The sequence below is a fragment of the Neoarius graeffei genome, chromosome 3, assembly GCF_027579695.1.
Source record: "Neoarius graeffei isolate fNeoGra1 chromosome 3, fNeoGra1.pri, whole genome shotgun sequence".
Lineage (NCBI taxonomy): Eukaryota > Metazoa > Chordata > Actinopteri > Siluriformes > Ariidae > Neoarius > Neoarius graeffei.
In genome coordinates, this window is record NC_083571.1 from 47,700,844 (window position 1) to 47,718,318 (window position 17,475).

The window sequence follows — 17,475 nt, forward strand, 5'->3', positions numbered from 1 at the left end:
TAAAGAGTCTTATGAAATCGCGCGTTATCTTGTGGTAGTGAGACTTCGTTCCACTTCTGATCATGCGCACACCGCATTGCGAGAATCCCGCCAACCGGGAAGTAACATTTTGTTTGAAACGCGTATTTCCACCTGAGCGACTTTCACTAGCGACTGAAAAGATTCCGAATGGGCACTCCGGCAAGATCAACACAGACACTTGCTGTGACATGCAGCCTAGTGAGGTATTGGTGCAGACTGCTAAAAAAGCTGTCATGGAGTACAATTCAGAACATTAGAGTGACACTTTGTGTTTTTGTCAAACATTGGAGCTTTGTATTCATTCTGAAGGTTTATTGTTATTAATATTGAATAAAAAGTAACTTGGATATATCATTGTTAATGATCATTCAAATTTTAGGTAAATTATTTTAATTTGCATCTTATAAGGATTTTATAAGGGAAATACGGATTTTGGAGGTTGGTTATACAGGTTTGATTGACCAAAGGTTGACATGTATGCTAAAATTTGACACAAAGTTGGAAGCAAACACTTGTATAGAATGTCTTTTTATGTGGTAGTACAGCTGCAGTATTAATTCAGGCTAACTATTACACTAAATGAAGTATAATACACATTCTGTAACACTTTGCTGTTCTCACAAATGTATTGTACGTGTATTGCAATGTATGCATATTGCAAATGTATGGGGGAAGCCATGGCCAAGCAGCTTTGGGACCGAAAGGTTGCTGGTTCGGTTCCCTGGGCCAGCCGGAAATGCTGAAGTGCTCTTGAGCAAGTAATGTTTCATGTAATGAATGGTAATGTTACAATTTCCCTTCACTGGATCTCAAAGACCCAAACCTGCTCCAGTATGACAATGCAAGCTCCATGAATAACTCAATTGTTCTACACAGACCAAATGGGCAAATCTCCAAAGCCATGCTCCAAAATCTAGTGAGATCCCTATCCTCTGCTGCTACTGGTCGCCTGGCCCTTCCTCCTTTCTGCTCTTACCCAGCCCACTCAAGACTGCTGCTTGTCCTGGTTCTGTTGGCCTTGACCAACCCAGGCTGTGTACTGTCTAACCTGGGGTTAGCCATTGGAGTTTTATTTTTCTCTATCTGGTTGTACTTTCAGTTCATTTGTATGGTTGGTTGGTTTCCTTGGCTGTTTGCTGATTGTTGTTACTTCAGCAGGATAGTACACGAAGTATTATTCGGTCAGTTGTTCAGTTGTCAGTAGAACTTTCTTGTCTAGAAGTTCAGCACTTCAAGTACCTGACTTTTTCAATTGTTATACATCACTCTGGATAAGAGCGTCTACTAAATGGCTGTAATGTAATGTCGTGAAAAGCCTTCCCAGAAGATTGGATGTTATTATAATGACAAAGTGGGGACTAAATCTGGAACTGGATGTTTTGGCTGTGTACTATAAATACCAACACTTCAGAAGTTACCTGGCTAACCTTAGCCAGCAGCATAGAATTAATAGCTACACAGCAAATTCCCCAGTGTTGAATTAACACCCAGAGTGTTTATATTGGTCCAATTGGACCAATATAAACACTCTGGGTGTTAATTCAACACTGGGGAATTTGCTGTGTAGAAGACAGCAACACCAACCAGTATTTCTATACTTTGCCTGGTATATAAAGTACATGCAATAAGTATCTAAGCATATATTTGCTCTCATTCAGGACATACTTACCGTGGACGAGATGATCCCCATGTCTTTCCGTTCTTGGATCCTCTGTCTGTTTGGCGTCCTCGGCACCTTATTTGTCATCTGTCTCGCCACTCCACTTTTCACAGCAGTTATTGTGCCTCTTGCTCTGGTCTATTACTTTGTCCAGGTAATCCAGTAACATGATATGGAAATAATGTCTTCAGTGTATTCCAAATAGACTTGACATTTAGCAAGATTGATTGTAATAACAGTGACCAAAATTTAATAAACACATACTGTATTTTCACAACTTCTAAATGTGTTAAAGATATGTGAAGATAATGGCAAAACTATGTGGAATATCCAGGCTTTTCTCTTACGGTTTAATCCAATGAAAGTATTCCTGAATCAGGAAAACAGTGTGTTGGCGTTAGCATGGCAGAATGTCTCGATGTTCCTTGATGTCGTTTTGTGTTACAGAGGTTCTATGTGGCCACATCGAGGCAGCTGAGGCGATTAGACTCTGTTTCTCGTTCTCCCATCTACTCCCATTTTGGAGAAACAGTAGCTGGCCTTTCTGTCATTCGAGCTTACAGACATCAGGAACGCTTTCTGGAACACAACAAAGTCACTATTGATAACAACCTCAAGAGCGTCTACCCCTGGATTATTTCGAATAGGTCTGTGTTACATTTACAATACTGATATGAAGATTGGTTTTCCATTTCTTCATCATCTTCTCTGAGTCTTCTTGATCTATCATCATCTCTCTCTTTTTTTAATGGTGTCTTGCAAAAATATTCATCTCCCTTGGTGTTTGTCCTGTTTTGTCACATTACAAGCTGGAATTAAAATGTATTTTTGGAAGGTCAGCACCATTTGGTTTACACAGCATGCCTACCACTTTAATGGTGAAATTTGTTTTGTTTTTTTAATTGTGACAAAAACAATAAGATGAAAAAAATCCCAGAAATCTGGAGCGTGCATAGGTATTCACCCAGCCCCCAAAGTCAATACTTTGTAGAGCCACTTTTTGCTGCAATTACAGCTGCAAGTCTCTTGGGGTATGTCTCTATTAGCTTAGCACATCTAGCCACTGGGATTTTTGCCCATTCCTCAAGGCAAAACTACTGCAACCCCTTCAAGTTAGATGGGCTGTGTTGGTGTACAACAATCTTCAAGTTATGCCACAGATTCTCAATTGGATTGAGGTCTGGGCTTTGACTAGGCCATTGCAAGACATTTAAATGTTTCCCTTTAAACCACTCCAGTGTAGCTTTAGCAGTATGTTTAGGGTCATTGTCCTGCTGGAATGTGAACCTTAGTCCCAGTTTCAAACCACTGGCTGACTCAAACAGGTTTTCCTCCAGAATTGCCCTGCATTTAGTGTCATCCATCTTTCCTTCAGTCCTGACCAGCTTTCCTGTCCCTGCAGATGAAAAACATCCCCACAGCATGATAGTGCCACCGCCATGCTTCACTGTAGGAATGGTGTAGTCAGGGTGTTGGGTTTGCACCACACATGGCATTTGCCATGATGGCCAAAAAGTTCAATTTCGTCTCATTTGACCAGAGAATCTTCTTCCATGTGTTTGGGGAGTCTGCCACATGCTGTTGGGCAAACTCCAAATGTGTTTTCTTAAGCAATGGCTTTTTTCTGGCCACTCTTCCATAAAGCCCCACTCTGTGGAGTGTATGGCTTAAAGTGGTCCTATGGACAGATACTCCCATCTCTGCTGTGGATCTTTGCAGCTCCTTCAGTGTTATCTTTGGTGTCTTTGTTGCATCTCTGATTAATGCCCTCCTTGCCCGTTCTGTGAGTTTTGGTGGGCGGCCTTCTCTTGTCAGGTTTGTAGTGGTGCCACATTCTCTCCATTTTGCTATAATGGATTTAATGGTGCTCTGTGGGATATTCAAAGTTTGGGATATTTTTTATAACCCAACTCTGACCTATACTTCTCCACAACTTTGTCTCTGACCTGTTTGGAGGCTCCTTGGTTTTCATGTTTGCTTAGTAGTGTTGCAGTGTCAGGGTCCTTCCAGAACAGGTTGATTTATACAGACATCATGTGACAGATCATGTGACACTTTAATTGCACACAGGTGGATCTTAATCAACTAATTATGTGACTTATGAAGTAAATTGTTTGGACCAGCTCTTATTTAAGGGTTTCATACAAGGGGGGGGTGAATACCTATGCACACTCCAGATTTCTGTTTTTTTTTTCATCTTAATTATTGTTTGTGTCAGAATAAAACAACAGTTTGCACCTTTAAAGTGGTAGGCATGTTGTGTAAATCAAATGGTGCTAACTCCCCAAAATCAATTTTAATTCCATTTTGTAATGTGACAAAACAGGACAAACACCAAGGAGGATGAATACTTTTGCAAGATACTGTGTGTGTGTGTGTGTGTGTGTGTGTGTGTGTGTGTGTGTGTGTGTGTGTGTGTGTATAAATATATATCTTTTTTTTTTCTTCATGTTCATTTTTAAATTGCAGATGGCTCGCCATCCGACTGGAGTTCCTGGGTAATCTGGTGGTGTTTTTCCCAGCATTGTTTGCAGTGATATCTCGGGATTCCCTGGACAGTGGGATTGTTGGACTATCCATCTCCTATGCATTAAATGTGAGACCACTACTTATAAAACATTTGTGTTGGCAATTTTCATTGTGCACTTTTGGAGGTATACTCGCTACACACAAATATAGCATTTACAAAAAGATTTATAGAATTGCAAATGGAAGCAACTGGAATTTGACATTATTGGATGAAGAGAGGACCAGTTATCCAGTACCATGCAAAAGTCTTTGGCACATGTAAAGAAATGCTGTCGACCAAAAATGGCTTTAAAATAATATTTTTAAAAAATACTATAAACAGCAGTAAGCCATAATAAATGAAACAAAGTCAATATTTGGTGTGAGACGACCCTTTGCTTTAAAAAAAAATCGTAGTCTCATGTACAATGAGTGCAGTTTGATAAGGAAATGAGCTGTCGGTTTTACTGAGCATCTTATAGAACCAGCCAAAGTTCTTCTGGACACTTTGACTTCCACACTTGCTTCTTCATTTTGCACCAAAAACCCAGCAGCCTTCATTATGTTTTCTTTTTTACAACCCCGATTCCAAAAAAGATGGGACAAAGTGCAAATTGTAAATAAAAACGGAATGCAATGATGTGAAAGTTTCAAAATTCCATATTTTATTCAGAATAGAACATAGATGACATATCAAATGTTTAAACTGAGAAAATGTATCATTTAAAGAGAAAAATTAGGTGATTTTAAATTTCATGACAACAACACATCTCAAAAAAGTTGGGACAAGGCCATGTTTCCCACTGTGAGACATCCCCTTTTCTCTTTACAACAGTCTGTAAACGTCTGGGGACTGAGGAGACAAGTTGCTCAAGTTTAGGGATAGGAATGTTAACCCATTCTTGTCTAATGTAGGATTCTAGTTGCTCAACTGTCTTAGGTCTTTTTTGTCGTATCTTCCGTTTTATGATGCGCCAAATGTTTTCTATGGGTGAAAGATCTGGACTGCAGGCTGGCCAGTTCAGTACCCGGATCCTTCTTCTACGCAGCCATGATGCTGTAATTGATGCAGTATGTGGTTTGGCATTGTCATGTTGGAAAATGCAAGGTCTTCCCTGAAAGAGACGTCGTCTGGATGGGAGCATATGTTGCTCTAGAATCTGGATATACCTTTCAGCATTGATGGGGTCTTTCCAGATGTGTAAGCTGCCCATGCCACATGCACTAATGCAACCCCATACCATCAGAGATGCAGGCTTCTGAACTGAGCGCTGATAACAACTTGGGTCGTCCTTCTCCTCTTTAGTCCGAATGACATGGCATCCCTGATTTCCATAAAGAACTTCAAATTTTGGTTCGTCTGACCACAGAACAGTTTTCCACTTTGCCACAGTCCATTTTAAATGAGCCTTGGCCCAGAGAAGACGTCTGCGCTTCTGGATCATGTTTAGATACGGCTTCTTCTTTGAACTATAGAGTTTTAGCTGGCAACGGTGGATGGCACGGTGAATTGTGTTCACAGATAATGTTCTCTGGAAATATTCCTGAGCCCATTTTGTGATTTCCAATACAGAAGCATGCCTGTATGTGATGCAGTGCCATCTAAGGGCCCGAAGATCACGGGCACCCAGTATGGTTTTCCGGCCTTGACCCTTACGCACAGAGATTCTTCCAGATTCTCTGAATCTTTTGATGATATTATGCACTGTAGATGATGATATGTTCAAACTCTTTGCAATTTTACACTGTTGAACTCCTTTCTGATATTGCTCCACTATTTGTCGGCGCAGAATTAGGGGGATTGGTGATCCTCTTCCCATCTTTACTTCTGAGAGCCGCTGCCACTCCAAGATGCTCTTTTTATACCCAGTCATGTTAATGACCTATTGCCAATTGACCTAATGAGTTGCAATTTGGTCCTCCAGCTGTTCCTTTTTTGTACCTTTAACTTTTCCAGCCTCTTATTGCCCCTGTCCCAACTTTTTTGAGATGTGTTGCTCTCATGAAATTTCAAATGAGCCAATATTTGGCATGAAATTTCAAAATGTCTCACTTTCGACATTTGATATGTTGTCTATGTTCTATTGTGAATACAATGTCAGTTTTTGAGATTTGTAAATTATTGCATTCCATTTTTATTTACAATTTGTACTTTGTCCCAACTTTTTTGGAATCGGGGTTGTAAGCTGAAAAGTGGGCTCTTATGGAATATGCTGCTCAAAACTTTTTTTTTATCTGTAACATTTAATTTTATGCTGGAAAACAAATGTTTGGAACTCTAAAATGTTTTTGTACTGACACAATAATGTATGTCATAAAATAGAAATGTATAACAAAGTTTCTATGAAAAAAATAGGGTGCCTAAGAATTTTGCAAAGTACTGTGTATATTTACTTGTATAAAGTTTGGGCACACTTCCTAATTCAATGTTTTTTCTTTATTTTTATTCATTAAAAGACACTTCGTGTCTTAAAGTAATTAAAGTTGTTTTTTTATGTAGCTGAGTGCTTCATGACATAATATGAATTACTAAAGTTGTCGAATATCATTTTAAAAGATATATTTGTGTTAAATATTTTGTTCATTTCCTTGTAATCAATCTCACCTCCAACTTAAAAAAAAATTCCTCATCTATCACTATTTTTTCTTTTCCCTTATTTTTTAAGCCGGTAGCTTTTGCTTAAGTATGGGTGTTTGTTTACTCTTATGTCTTTGTGGGCATTCATCACAAAGATGGCTTATTTTTATCTTGAAAACCCATTAGGTGACTCAGACACTGAACTGGCTTGTGAGAATGACATCAGAGCTGGAGACGAATATTGTGGCAGTGGAAAGGGTCAGCGAATACACAGAGATTGAAAACGAGGTACTGCTTTAACCAGATGTCTTATTTAACACACAAGTAATGTAGAGAAGTTTTTTTTTTTTTTAATAAAACTCATTCATTCATCTTTATCAACTGCTTTTTCCTGGCAAGAATCTATCAAGGAGGCCCAGTGTTCAGAGATAAAGATGACTCATAATCTTTTGTTGCCTTCATCCAGCTGGTTGCTGAATATCTCATCTCATTATCTCGGTGGCTCGGTGGTGTAGTGGTTAACGCTGTCGCCTCACAGCAAGAAGGTCCGGGTTCGAGCCCCGTGGCCGGCGAGGGCCTTTCTGTGTGGAGTTTGCATGTTCTCCCCGTGTCCACGTGGGTTTCCTCCGGGTGCTCCAGTTTCCCCCACAGTCCAAAGACATGCAGCTTAGGTTAACTGGTGACTCTAAATTGGCCGTAGGTGTGAATAGTTGTCTGTGTCTGTGTGTCAGACCTGTGATGACCTGGCGACTTGTCCAGGGTGTACCCCGCCTTTCGCCCATAGTCAGCTGGGATAGGCTCCAGCTTGCCTGTGACCCTGTAGAACAGGATAAAGCGGCTAGAGATAATGAGATGAGATGAGATCTCATTATCTCTAGCTGCTTTATCCTGTTCTACAGGGTAGCAGGCAAGCTGGAGCCTATCCCAGCTGACTATGGGCAAAAGGTGGGGTACACCCTGGACAAGTCGCCAGGTCTTCACAGGTCTGACACATAGACACAGACAACCATTCACACTCACATTCACACCTACAGTCAATTTAGAGTCACCAGTTAGCCTAACCTGCATGTCTTTGGACTGTGGGGGAAACCGGAGCACCCGGAGGAAACCCACGCGGACATGGGGAGAACGTGCAAACTCCGCACAGAAAGGCCCTCGTCGGCCATGGGGCTCAAATCTGGACCTTCTTGCTGTGAGGCGACAGCGCTAACCACTACACCACCATGCCGCCCTGCTGAATATTCAAGTGTGTTTTAGCACAGTTACTGGCTATGTGGTAATATTAACACCTGGGATAAAGTATCACCTATTCCCTGACTGTTTTATTGGTGTCTTTCATACCCTTCATTTTCTGGATGTGTAATTAGAAAAAAAAGGAAAAATAAAGTGGGCGGCATGGTGGTGTAGTGGTTAGTACTGTCGCCTCACAGCAAGAAGGTCCTGGGTTCGAGCTCAGCGGCCAGCGAGGGCCTTTCTGTATGGAGTTTGCATGTTCTCCCCGTGTCTGCGTGGGTTTCCTCCAGTTTCCCCCACAGTCCAAAGGCATGCAAGTTAGGCTAATTGGTGGCTCTAAATTGACCGTAGGTGTGAATGTGAGTGAGAATTGTTGTTTGTCTCTGTGTGTCAGCCCTACAACGATCTGGTGACTTGTCCAGGGCAGAGATTAAATTGGGCCGGAGCCCTCCGGAGCTCAGCTCCACCTCCTCACCTCAGCAGTACAGTCAGCAGGAGCTGAGCTCCCTCTGCTTCAGTGTTTATAATAATATCATACTTTTATTCATTTTCATCTATTCTAAAAACACCATCAATATGAGAGTTCGTCAATAATGATTTAGACAAAAAAAAATAAGCTAAAGTGAATTACACCCATCAATTTTTAAAAAAAACATTTTAATTGGAATTATCATTGAATGCGCATGCGCTGCGAGAATGCATGACATCACACAGCATCATCATACGTTTAATGTTAATGTTAATGAACTTCAGCTAGAGAAATTGGCGTCACTGTTTTCTATCAGTCTGTCATACCTTGTATTTTATGAGGATTTATGTTGTATGAAGTTGTAACTATCTGCTAAACATGATGCCTTAGCAAAGTAGACAGAGGTAAGTCATGGTTCTTTTATTTTGTCTTTCGTTGAGAAACTTTCACAGGCAAAATATACTAGTCTGGGCTGCCAACTCTCATGCAATGAGCGTGAGACACACGCATTTGATTGTCTTCACACGCTCACATGCCATACCTCCGATTTCTCACGCTAGAAAAAAATCTAGTTTATCTATCTGATCTAGGCTACCCATTGTGTCGCGCCAACCACTTGCGATCGATCAATTACGCCTTACGCACGGCTAAACAGGCAGAGAGGTGTTCCCTTCTGTACACACTCCCCTATGGCAGGTAGCGCATCTAATGATGCTGCACTCGCCGGAAGTTGGATAATCGCCTACCGTCAATTTAGAGCAGGGGTGTCAAACCTGATCCATAAAGGGCCGTGTGGCTGCAGGTTTTCATTCCAGCCATGCAGCAGCACCCTGATTTGGCTTATTCAATCAACTGACACACCCACCCTTTAATCAAGGGTGGGTGTGGCTGCAAGTATTTGACTGTCTGAAGACAGTTCAGTTGATTGAATGAGCCAAGTCAGGTGTGCTGCTGCATGGCTGGAATGAAAACCTGCAGCCACAAGGCCCTTTATGGATCAGGTTTGACACCCCTGATTTAGAGGAAGAGGAGAGAGAAGAAGGTATCTGAGTTGAAGACGGGTGTCTCAGACAGGTTTATACATATGCACGCCAATGTGTGGTGTTACTGGCGTAATTATGACCTTAAATAAAGTTTCTTAATTGTTTTAGCCTATAAGTGTTGTGAAAATATTTAATGCCATATTGAGAGCTGTGTACTAGGCATGCTAAATCATTGTAGGCCTCCTGCCGTGCCACAGCCTCTATCTTCCCCAACAAGCAGCACAGGAGAGCACCTCCTTAGCACACGGTTATTAAGGTGCATTTTTAGTTTGTTTACTGTATGTTATCATACTTTATGACCTTTATTTGAAGCCATACTGGAAATGTTGTAAAATAAAGCAAGTAAGAGATAATATTACAAATGCAAGAAGAGCCATTAGCCACCATACCTATTGTTTATTTACAGGGTATTTATTTTTAATTATTTATGACGTATGTAATTGCTCAGTTAAAGTAAATAAAGCATGGTCACCTGTAATATCAAAGAACTTGAACTTGTGAATAATTAAAAAAAAAGACAGAGAACAATATACTGAGGAGACAGGGTTTCAAAGAGGGCAAGACAGGTAGAGAATATTTGTCAGATAACAGGCCCTGATGAATGCTCTATTACTAATAAGAAACATAGATAAGAAATAAATTAATAAGAAATATTAATATAGCTTATTTAAGTATGACCAAAATTTTTAAGCCCAACTTTGTGTGCACAGTCCCACCTATGGCCAAGGTTCAGCTTTTTGTGTTTCAATACTGTTCAAACTTAATCATTTAATGTTTCTTGTAGCACATGCACATTTTGCTTACTGTTTAAGCATTTTATTTGTTCTTTTGCTGTTGGTATTTTTCCCCATGCCAATCTTCTGCTGAACCCAGTGGTGGGGAAAGCCCTTAAATGCATAATGAATAGTCAGTGAGGGACAATCTTATTTTTGCAACAGTTATTAAAACTTAACATTTACGGTAGTTTCAATTCAGGTGTTTAGGCTTAGCTGATGAAATATTTTCAAACATGAACTTGCCTTTAAATCTGAAACACAGGTCTATAGGGCTACAGGAACATTGGCAGTCATCTGTAGTTTTCTAGTGTGGGGGCTTTTAAGCCAAAACTTGGTGCTTTTGTTGGCCACAAGCTGAAGGCCTGGCAAGTCAGGGTGTGTAAGAATGTAGGTATGGCACAGCAGGCCACTCCAAAAATCCACCAGAATGCAGGAACATCTACTAAATCCAAAATCTCAACCCCCCCCCCCCCCCCCCCCCCCCCCCCCCCCCCCATTGTCCATCTCCAGCTGGACAACCCACAAACAAAACACCAGAATGCAGGGAGACAAGTGAATATCAAACTGAATACAAAATTCCCACTTACTGCGTGGTGTGCAGAAAAATTTTGCCGTCAACCCCCCCCCCCCCCCCCCCCCAAAAAAAAATCTCACTACAAGGAATTTTGAAAAGTTGGCAGCCCTGCTAGTGCAGCAGATGACATAAGTAGCGTTAGCTAACACTGACAGACAGGATGCTAGTCCAAAAATTCACGCCTCTATTTGCTGAAGTTCAGATCTTTTTGTCTGTAGTTCTGTAATATTTTATCTTCATTTACTAAGTTGTAGCTGTTTTCTGTGTTCTTAGCTTTTAGGTAAATGTCAGAAAATTGATTTGACTAATTTAATGGATGCCCGCTAACATGTCTGTGCGCAGGGAACGCTAGCAAACCTCCCTCGTGATAGTGAGAACTGGCAGCCTGGACTTTTCCATTGGCTCGCGTGCTCCACTCCCAGTCCAATGCTGCTTTGGTCGGCCAAAGTTATGAGGTTGCTGTGGGGCACTGAGACTAGACTAAATAACAAAATTAAATGATTCAGACATCCCTAGTCTCCCGGATGCTCTGGGAGTCTCCCGTATTTAGACAGTGGCCCTTGCACGCCCACGAGTGATATAACATTTCCCGTAAGTCGTTTTTTTTTTTTTCATTCGCGCTAAAGAAGCTATCATTTTAAAGCCGAAATGATTTGATGATGAGAGAGAAAGAGGTCGTCTGTTAAGGTATACGTCTGCAAAAATACTACACGGGACTGATCACACTCTCTCCCATCTCACCATCTCCCACTCGCAAATTTCACTGGCGAGTAGAAGGAGCCGTCAGAACCAGTGGCAGAGTCAGCGCGAGTGAGTGACGGTGAGACGGGGGGAGCCAGGGAGAGAGAGTGTGAGCATCAGTCCCGTGTAGTGGCTATTTTTGCAGACGTGAAATGAGTTTCTGCAGCCAGGTTGGGATGTCTGTTGGCTATTCCCATGGACAGGTGTGAGATGTAAAGAACTATTGTTAATATGTGAATTGATGGTGTGAGATGTAAACAAGTAATGCAAATAATAGTCTAGATTGATGAGATGTAAATAACTATTGCTAATATATGAATTGGTGGTGTATATTGTGAGTAAGTTTTACAAATTACAGTGTAGATTGATGGTGAAACGTAGGCTTAATAAGTTACCAATATGTGCATTCATATGAGATATAAATAAGTAGGCCATAAGTTGATAAAATATGGATTAAACCGATGGTGCGATAAATAAAAATGTTTTGAGAGATATTGACCACTGTGAGTGAAGAAGGGCTCCCCCTCCTTACAAAAGCCAATTTAACCACTGGTCCAGGGTGTACCCTTCTTGTCGCGCATAGTCAGCTAGGATAGGCTCCAGCTTGCCCATGACCCTGCACAGGACAAGTTGTTACGGATAATGGATGGAAAAATAAAGCAGGAATACAAAGGCTATTTGTAGTACATATGTAAATATAATAGATTAATCTATACAAGTATGATTATACTGAATTGTTCTGCGTGACATTCCTTATTGCTGTCTAGTAACTACAAGGAAAATACTTTTAAAATGTATTGATATGTATTTTCAAATCAAGTTATGCCTATTTTCTTTTTTCATTTCTGTATCTAGGCTCCATGGCTCACAGATAAGTGTCCGCCAAATGATTGGCCCAATGTAGGGAAGATCCGATTTGAGGATTACAAGGTCCGATACCGACCGGAGCTGGCACTTGTTCTTCATGGCATCACCTGCAATATTGAAAACACTGAAAAGGTAAAGCATTCTTCAGGTTAGGAGTGTAATGATACACCAATATGATTTGTACTATATGATATGATCAGGAGATCTGAAATATTTATACTATTTTTATATTATTACTATTCTTATATTAATTTTACTCCACCCAGTTTTTACATTTTATTGGAAATGACATGCATGCAGACACAAAAATGGTGCCACTCCTTCCTAATCAGTGCAAACAGAAAAACGTTCACCCAACTACTTGGAGATTGTTAGTTGGACAACGTTCCCACAACATTGTTAGACCTCCTCTGTGATGCAGCAGGAGCAGCAGTTCAAAAAGATGCAATTGGCTGACCTCACATTATATAAATTGACACAAAAAAAAATTATGAGTAGCATTTCCATAATAACTCAAAATCCTACATTTCAGTGAATGTGGAAATTATAAACTGCTTTAAGCTAAGAGCAGCCCTCATAACAAATCTGTCAGATTTACTAGTACCTGGGCCTTTGCAGTGTTGTATGTCATATAAACATCCATTTGAAAAGGTTCTAATGATATGATGTATTGGGTTGTTTGGGTATAATAATAGTGGAGCTCCAGCGGAGCACCATACCTAAGAAAAAATGGTAAACCCATCGAGTCGATTTTTTGTGGTTTGTCTGTGTACGTGTACCACCAGTCATACACACCGCCTAGTGGCCAGTGTTAGTAATTACCAGTCATACACACCGCCTTGTCGCCAGTGTTAGTAATTACCAGTCATACACACAACCTAGGGGCGGCACGGTGGTGTAGTGGTTAGCGCTGTCGCCTCACAGCAAGGTCTGGGTTCGAGCCCCGTGGCCGATGATGGCCGTTCGGTGCGGAGTTTGCATGTTCTCCCCGTGTCCGCGTGGGTTTCCTCCGGGTGCTCTGGTTTCCCCCACAGTCCAAAGACATGCAGGTTAGGTTAACTGGTGACTCTAAATTGACCGTAGGTGTGAATGTGAGTGTGAATGGTTGTCTGTGTCTATGTGTCAGCCCTGTGATGACCTGGCAACTTGTCCAGGGTGTACCCCGCCTTTCGCCCGTAGACAGCTGGGATAGGCTGCAGCTTGCCTGCGACCCTGCAGAACAGGATAAAGCGGCTAGAGATAATGAGATGAGATGAGACACACCGCCTAGTGGCCAGTGCTAGCCAGTAAAGAAATAAAGCAAAAGAGACTGGCTATGATATAAGAAGATTCTACAACCCAGAAACAGATGGGAGCTCCGCTTTTAGGCAGTGCCTAAATCTATATATTATGATTTGCCCATAACATTCTACCCTTTCTCAAATTTCAATCAAGTGTTACTGCAAACAAAATCCTACAGCAGTGAGAGCTCTAGAGCAGGGGTGTAAGGGGTGTAATTACTTTTTTGACCACATCAAAAGCTCATGCATGAATGCTCAAACAGGGTGAAGTCTTCATATTCACATATAATGTGAGTGGGTGTTACATGAAATACAGGAGACTTTACAGAATTAGACAGCAAAGAAGAGCCAAAACAAAGAGGAGTTGAATGTTTTACAAGGCAAGGTTCCATTACAGTGTAGCAGTTCGTAGGAGGGGGTGGAGCACAGAAAAACGGCAGGCCAGAATAAAGTTCCAAACTTGTTTTATTTTGCTCTTTTCAGATGCAACAACACACTCTCCCAGCCATGCGCGCGCACGCACACACACACACACACACACACACACACACACACACACACACACACACACACACACACACACACAAGTTGTCTGGTTGGGGAGAGAGCTCACTTCCTCTGCGCTCTCTCTCCTTATATAGGGTGTGTTTTATTGTTCGGGTTTGTCTTGTAGCTGTCTCCTTTTCGCACTTTTTCTTATGTTCATTTTTTCTTGTGTTGAAACTCCTTCCTGTCTCTCCAATGTAAGTTTTATTGCATAATTGACATGGAATCTCATATATGGTGTTGCATCTGTTGTCCGGATGTATTCTGTCTTTGGGATGAACCAGGATCTGACGGAGTGTAGTGTGTGGTTTGACAGGTGTGTTAATGTTGTGTTTCCTCATTGCTCTTTGAATGCGTTCAGTTATTCCCCTAATGTATGGTAATGTCACTACTCCCCTGTGTTCTTGTTTGTTGGTTTGTTTTTTCTCTTTCTTCTGTGTTTTATTGTTCTTAACCTGTTCCGCCCCTTTGGATATTGCCCATTGTGGATATTGACATGCCTTCAGTGCGTGTTGTATATGTTGTTCCTCCTGTTCTTTGTCCTGTGGATCTGTAATTATTGCTGCGCGTTCATGTAATGTTCTAACTACAGATATTTTGTGCATTATGGGGTGTTCGGAAGTCCAGTTTAAATATTGGTCGGTGTGTGTGGGTTTTCTGTGTACTTTTATTTTGATGTCCCCATCTTCTGTGTGATGTATTTTTAAGTCCAAAAATGCTACTGACTTCTCCGTTTCCTCTTCATGTGTGAATTTTATATTGCCGGTATTGTCTATGGTGTTGAGATGGCCGGTGAGTTGTTGAGTGTATCCCCGCTTCACTTTTTTTAGTATGTCGTCCACGTAACGTTTCCAGAGTGTTGGCCTGTATTCTGCTGGTATTGTAGTGAGTGCTTTCTGCTCCAGATCTTCCATGAAAAAGCCACACATGATGGCTGATAGTGGGTCTCCCATGGCAAAACCTTCCTTCTGTCTGTAAATTGTATTCCTGAACTGAAAGTATGTGGAGATGAATTGAAGGAGCTGAGTGATGTCTTGTACAGTGAGGTTTGTGCGTTTCTTGAGCGTCCTGTCTGTTTTTAATTTTTCTTGTACTATCTGTATGGTGGCTTCCGTGGGTGTTCTGGTGAAAAGAGATATGACGTCGTGTGATATGAAAACTTCGTCTTGCTGCTTTTTGATGTTTTTTAGTTCTTCTGCCAGTTGTTTTGAGTTTTTGCAGTGTTGGTCTGTGAGTCCTAGTAATGGTTTAATTATTTTGGTGAGTGCTTTTGATAAGTTGTATGTCACTGAACCAATGCTATCTACTATGGGGCGTAATGGTGTTCCTGGTTTGTGTATCTTTGGTGTGCCGTAAATCCTGGGGATGACGTTGGCTGTGGGTACTAAATGATTGTATGCCTGCTTATCTATTTTATTTTCATCGAGTAGTGGTTTGAGTAGTGCTTTAAGTTTCTTTTTCTTGTCTTCTGTTGGGTCTTTTCTTAATATTTCAAATGCGTTGTCACTGAGTAATTCAATCATTTTCCGTTCATATTCATCAGTGTCCATAATAACTGTTGTCCTGCCTTTATCTGCTGGGAGGATTGTGATGTCTTTATTTTTTGCTAATGTTCTCATGGCTTTGGCTTCCTGTTTAGTGATGTTGCTAGGTGGTGGTTTGGCCGTTTTCAATATACCAGCTATTGCGTTTCTTAGTGCTGCTTTTTGTGCCTGATCCTGTATTTTCTCACATGCTAATTCAGTTGCCAGAATGAATTCATCGTGTGGTATATTGTGCGGTGTGACAGCGTAGTTGAGTCCTTTTCCTAGTATACTGCATTCTGCTTGTGAGAGTTTGTACCTTGATATGTTGTAGATCCATTTTTCGTTGATGTGTGCGTGCTCCGGTTCTGCCTTCTTTTTCTGTGCGATGAGTTTGTCCAGTTTTCGGATTTGTCGGATTTTTGTCTTGGTGAATTCCTGCTCGTGTATGTCTGCCAAGTGTCCGTGTATTGCTAATTCCATGTCCTTGTTTTGGGGAAACCGGCGTTTGAAAGTTTCCGTCTCCCTATGTAGTTCGCTGTTGATATTATTTAGTTTGTCAGTTGTGCACCGCATCAGTTCTTTTACCAGAGTCATCCGCACTTTCCTGATCATCTTCTCCGCGTTTCTGGTTGGAATCGGGTTCTTGATGTTCAGGCTGGCCGGTACGACTTCCTCATCCCGGCAGCGCAGATTGAATCTCAGGTGGTTCCTGTAGCGTGCCCGTTTTTGCGTCAATCTCTCTAGGCGGCGAAACTCCTTGATGCTTTTATCTCCACAACTTATTCTTAATCTTTCAATTACGTTCATTATGTCTTATCTTAAATATAGTTATTTTTTTTCTTTTTTATCAGACATCTAGTTTTTAGGTTTGTTTACCTGACGTTTCGACGTACGACTGTCATCTTCCTCAGAGTGTCACCGGATGTTATTGGTGACGCATCACCAATAACATCTGGTGACACTCTGAGGAAGACGACAGTCGTACGTCGAAACATGTCAGGTAAACAAACCTAAAAACTAGATGTCTGATAAAAAAGAAAAAAAACTAACTATATTTAATATAAGACATAATGAATGTAATTGAAAGAAAAAAAATAATGATGTCGTCGAGGTACGTGGCTGCATAGGTGGCGTGGGGGCGGAGGACCCTATCCATCAGCCACTGAAACGTAGCAGGCGCCCCAAACAACGCAAAAGGAAGGGTGACAAATTGGTGTAAGCCGAACGGTGTGGAAAAGGCCGTTTTTTCTCGGGATAATGGAGTCAAGGGGATCTGCCAATAACCCTTTGTCAAATCCATTGTCGAGTAACAGCGAGCCGTGCCGAGTTGATCGAGCAACTCATCAATACGAGGCATTGGGTACGCATCGAATTTAGACACCGCGTTGACTTTTTCTATAGTCCACACAGAACCGGACCAACCCCTCGGCCTTGGGTACCAAGACCACCAGGCTGCTCCAGTCTACGATTCCCATTTCAAGCATGGCGTCGAGTTCTTCCCGAACCACTTTTTTCTTGTGTTCGGGTAGCCTGTAAGGGCGGCTACGCACTACCACCCCCGGGGGCATCTCAATGTGGTGCTCTATGAGGTCTTTGCGGCCGGGCAGGGGCAAGAACACATCCGAAAACTCGGTCTGCAACTGGGCAACCTTC

At 41.5% G+C, this 17,475-nt stretch overlaps 1 protein-coding gene across 1 annotated transcript in view; it reads left to right on the plus strand.

The window, feature by feature from the left end:
- The window catches only part of LOC132882561 (ATP-binding cassette sub-family C member 2-like), a 153,401-nt gene that overhangs the window by 85,403 nt on the left and 50,523 nt on the right, over window positions 1–17,475 (plus strand). Inside the window, exons 23-27 of the mRNA XM_060915655.1 lie at window positions 1,680–1,835; window positions 2,129–2,328; window positions 4,151–4,277; window positions 6,954–7,055; window positions 12,459–12,602. Coding sequence (XP_060771638.1) covers window positions 1,680–1,835; window positions 2,129–2,328; window positions 4,151–4,277; window positions 6,954–7,055; window positions 12,459–12,602 — 729 coding nt within the window. The remainder of the gene's footprint in view (window positions 1–1,679; window positions 1,836–2,128; window positions 2,329–4,150; window positions 4,278–6,953; window positions 7,056–12,458; window positions 12,603–17,475) is intronic.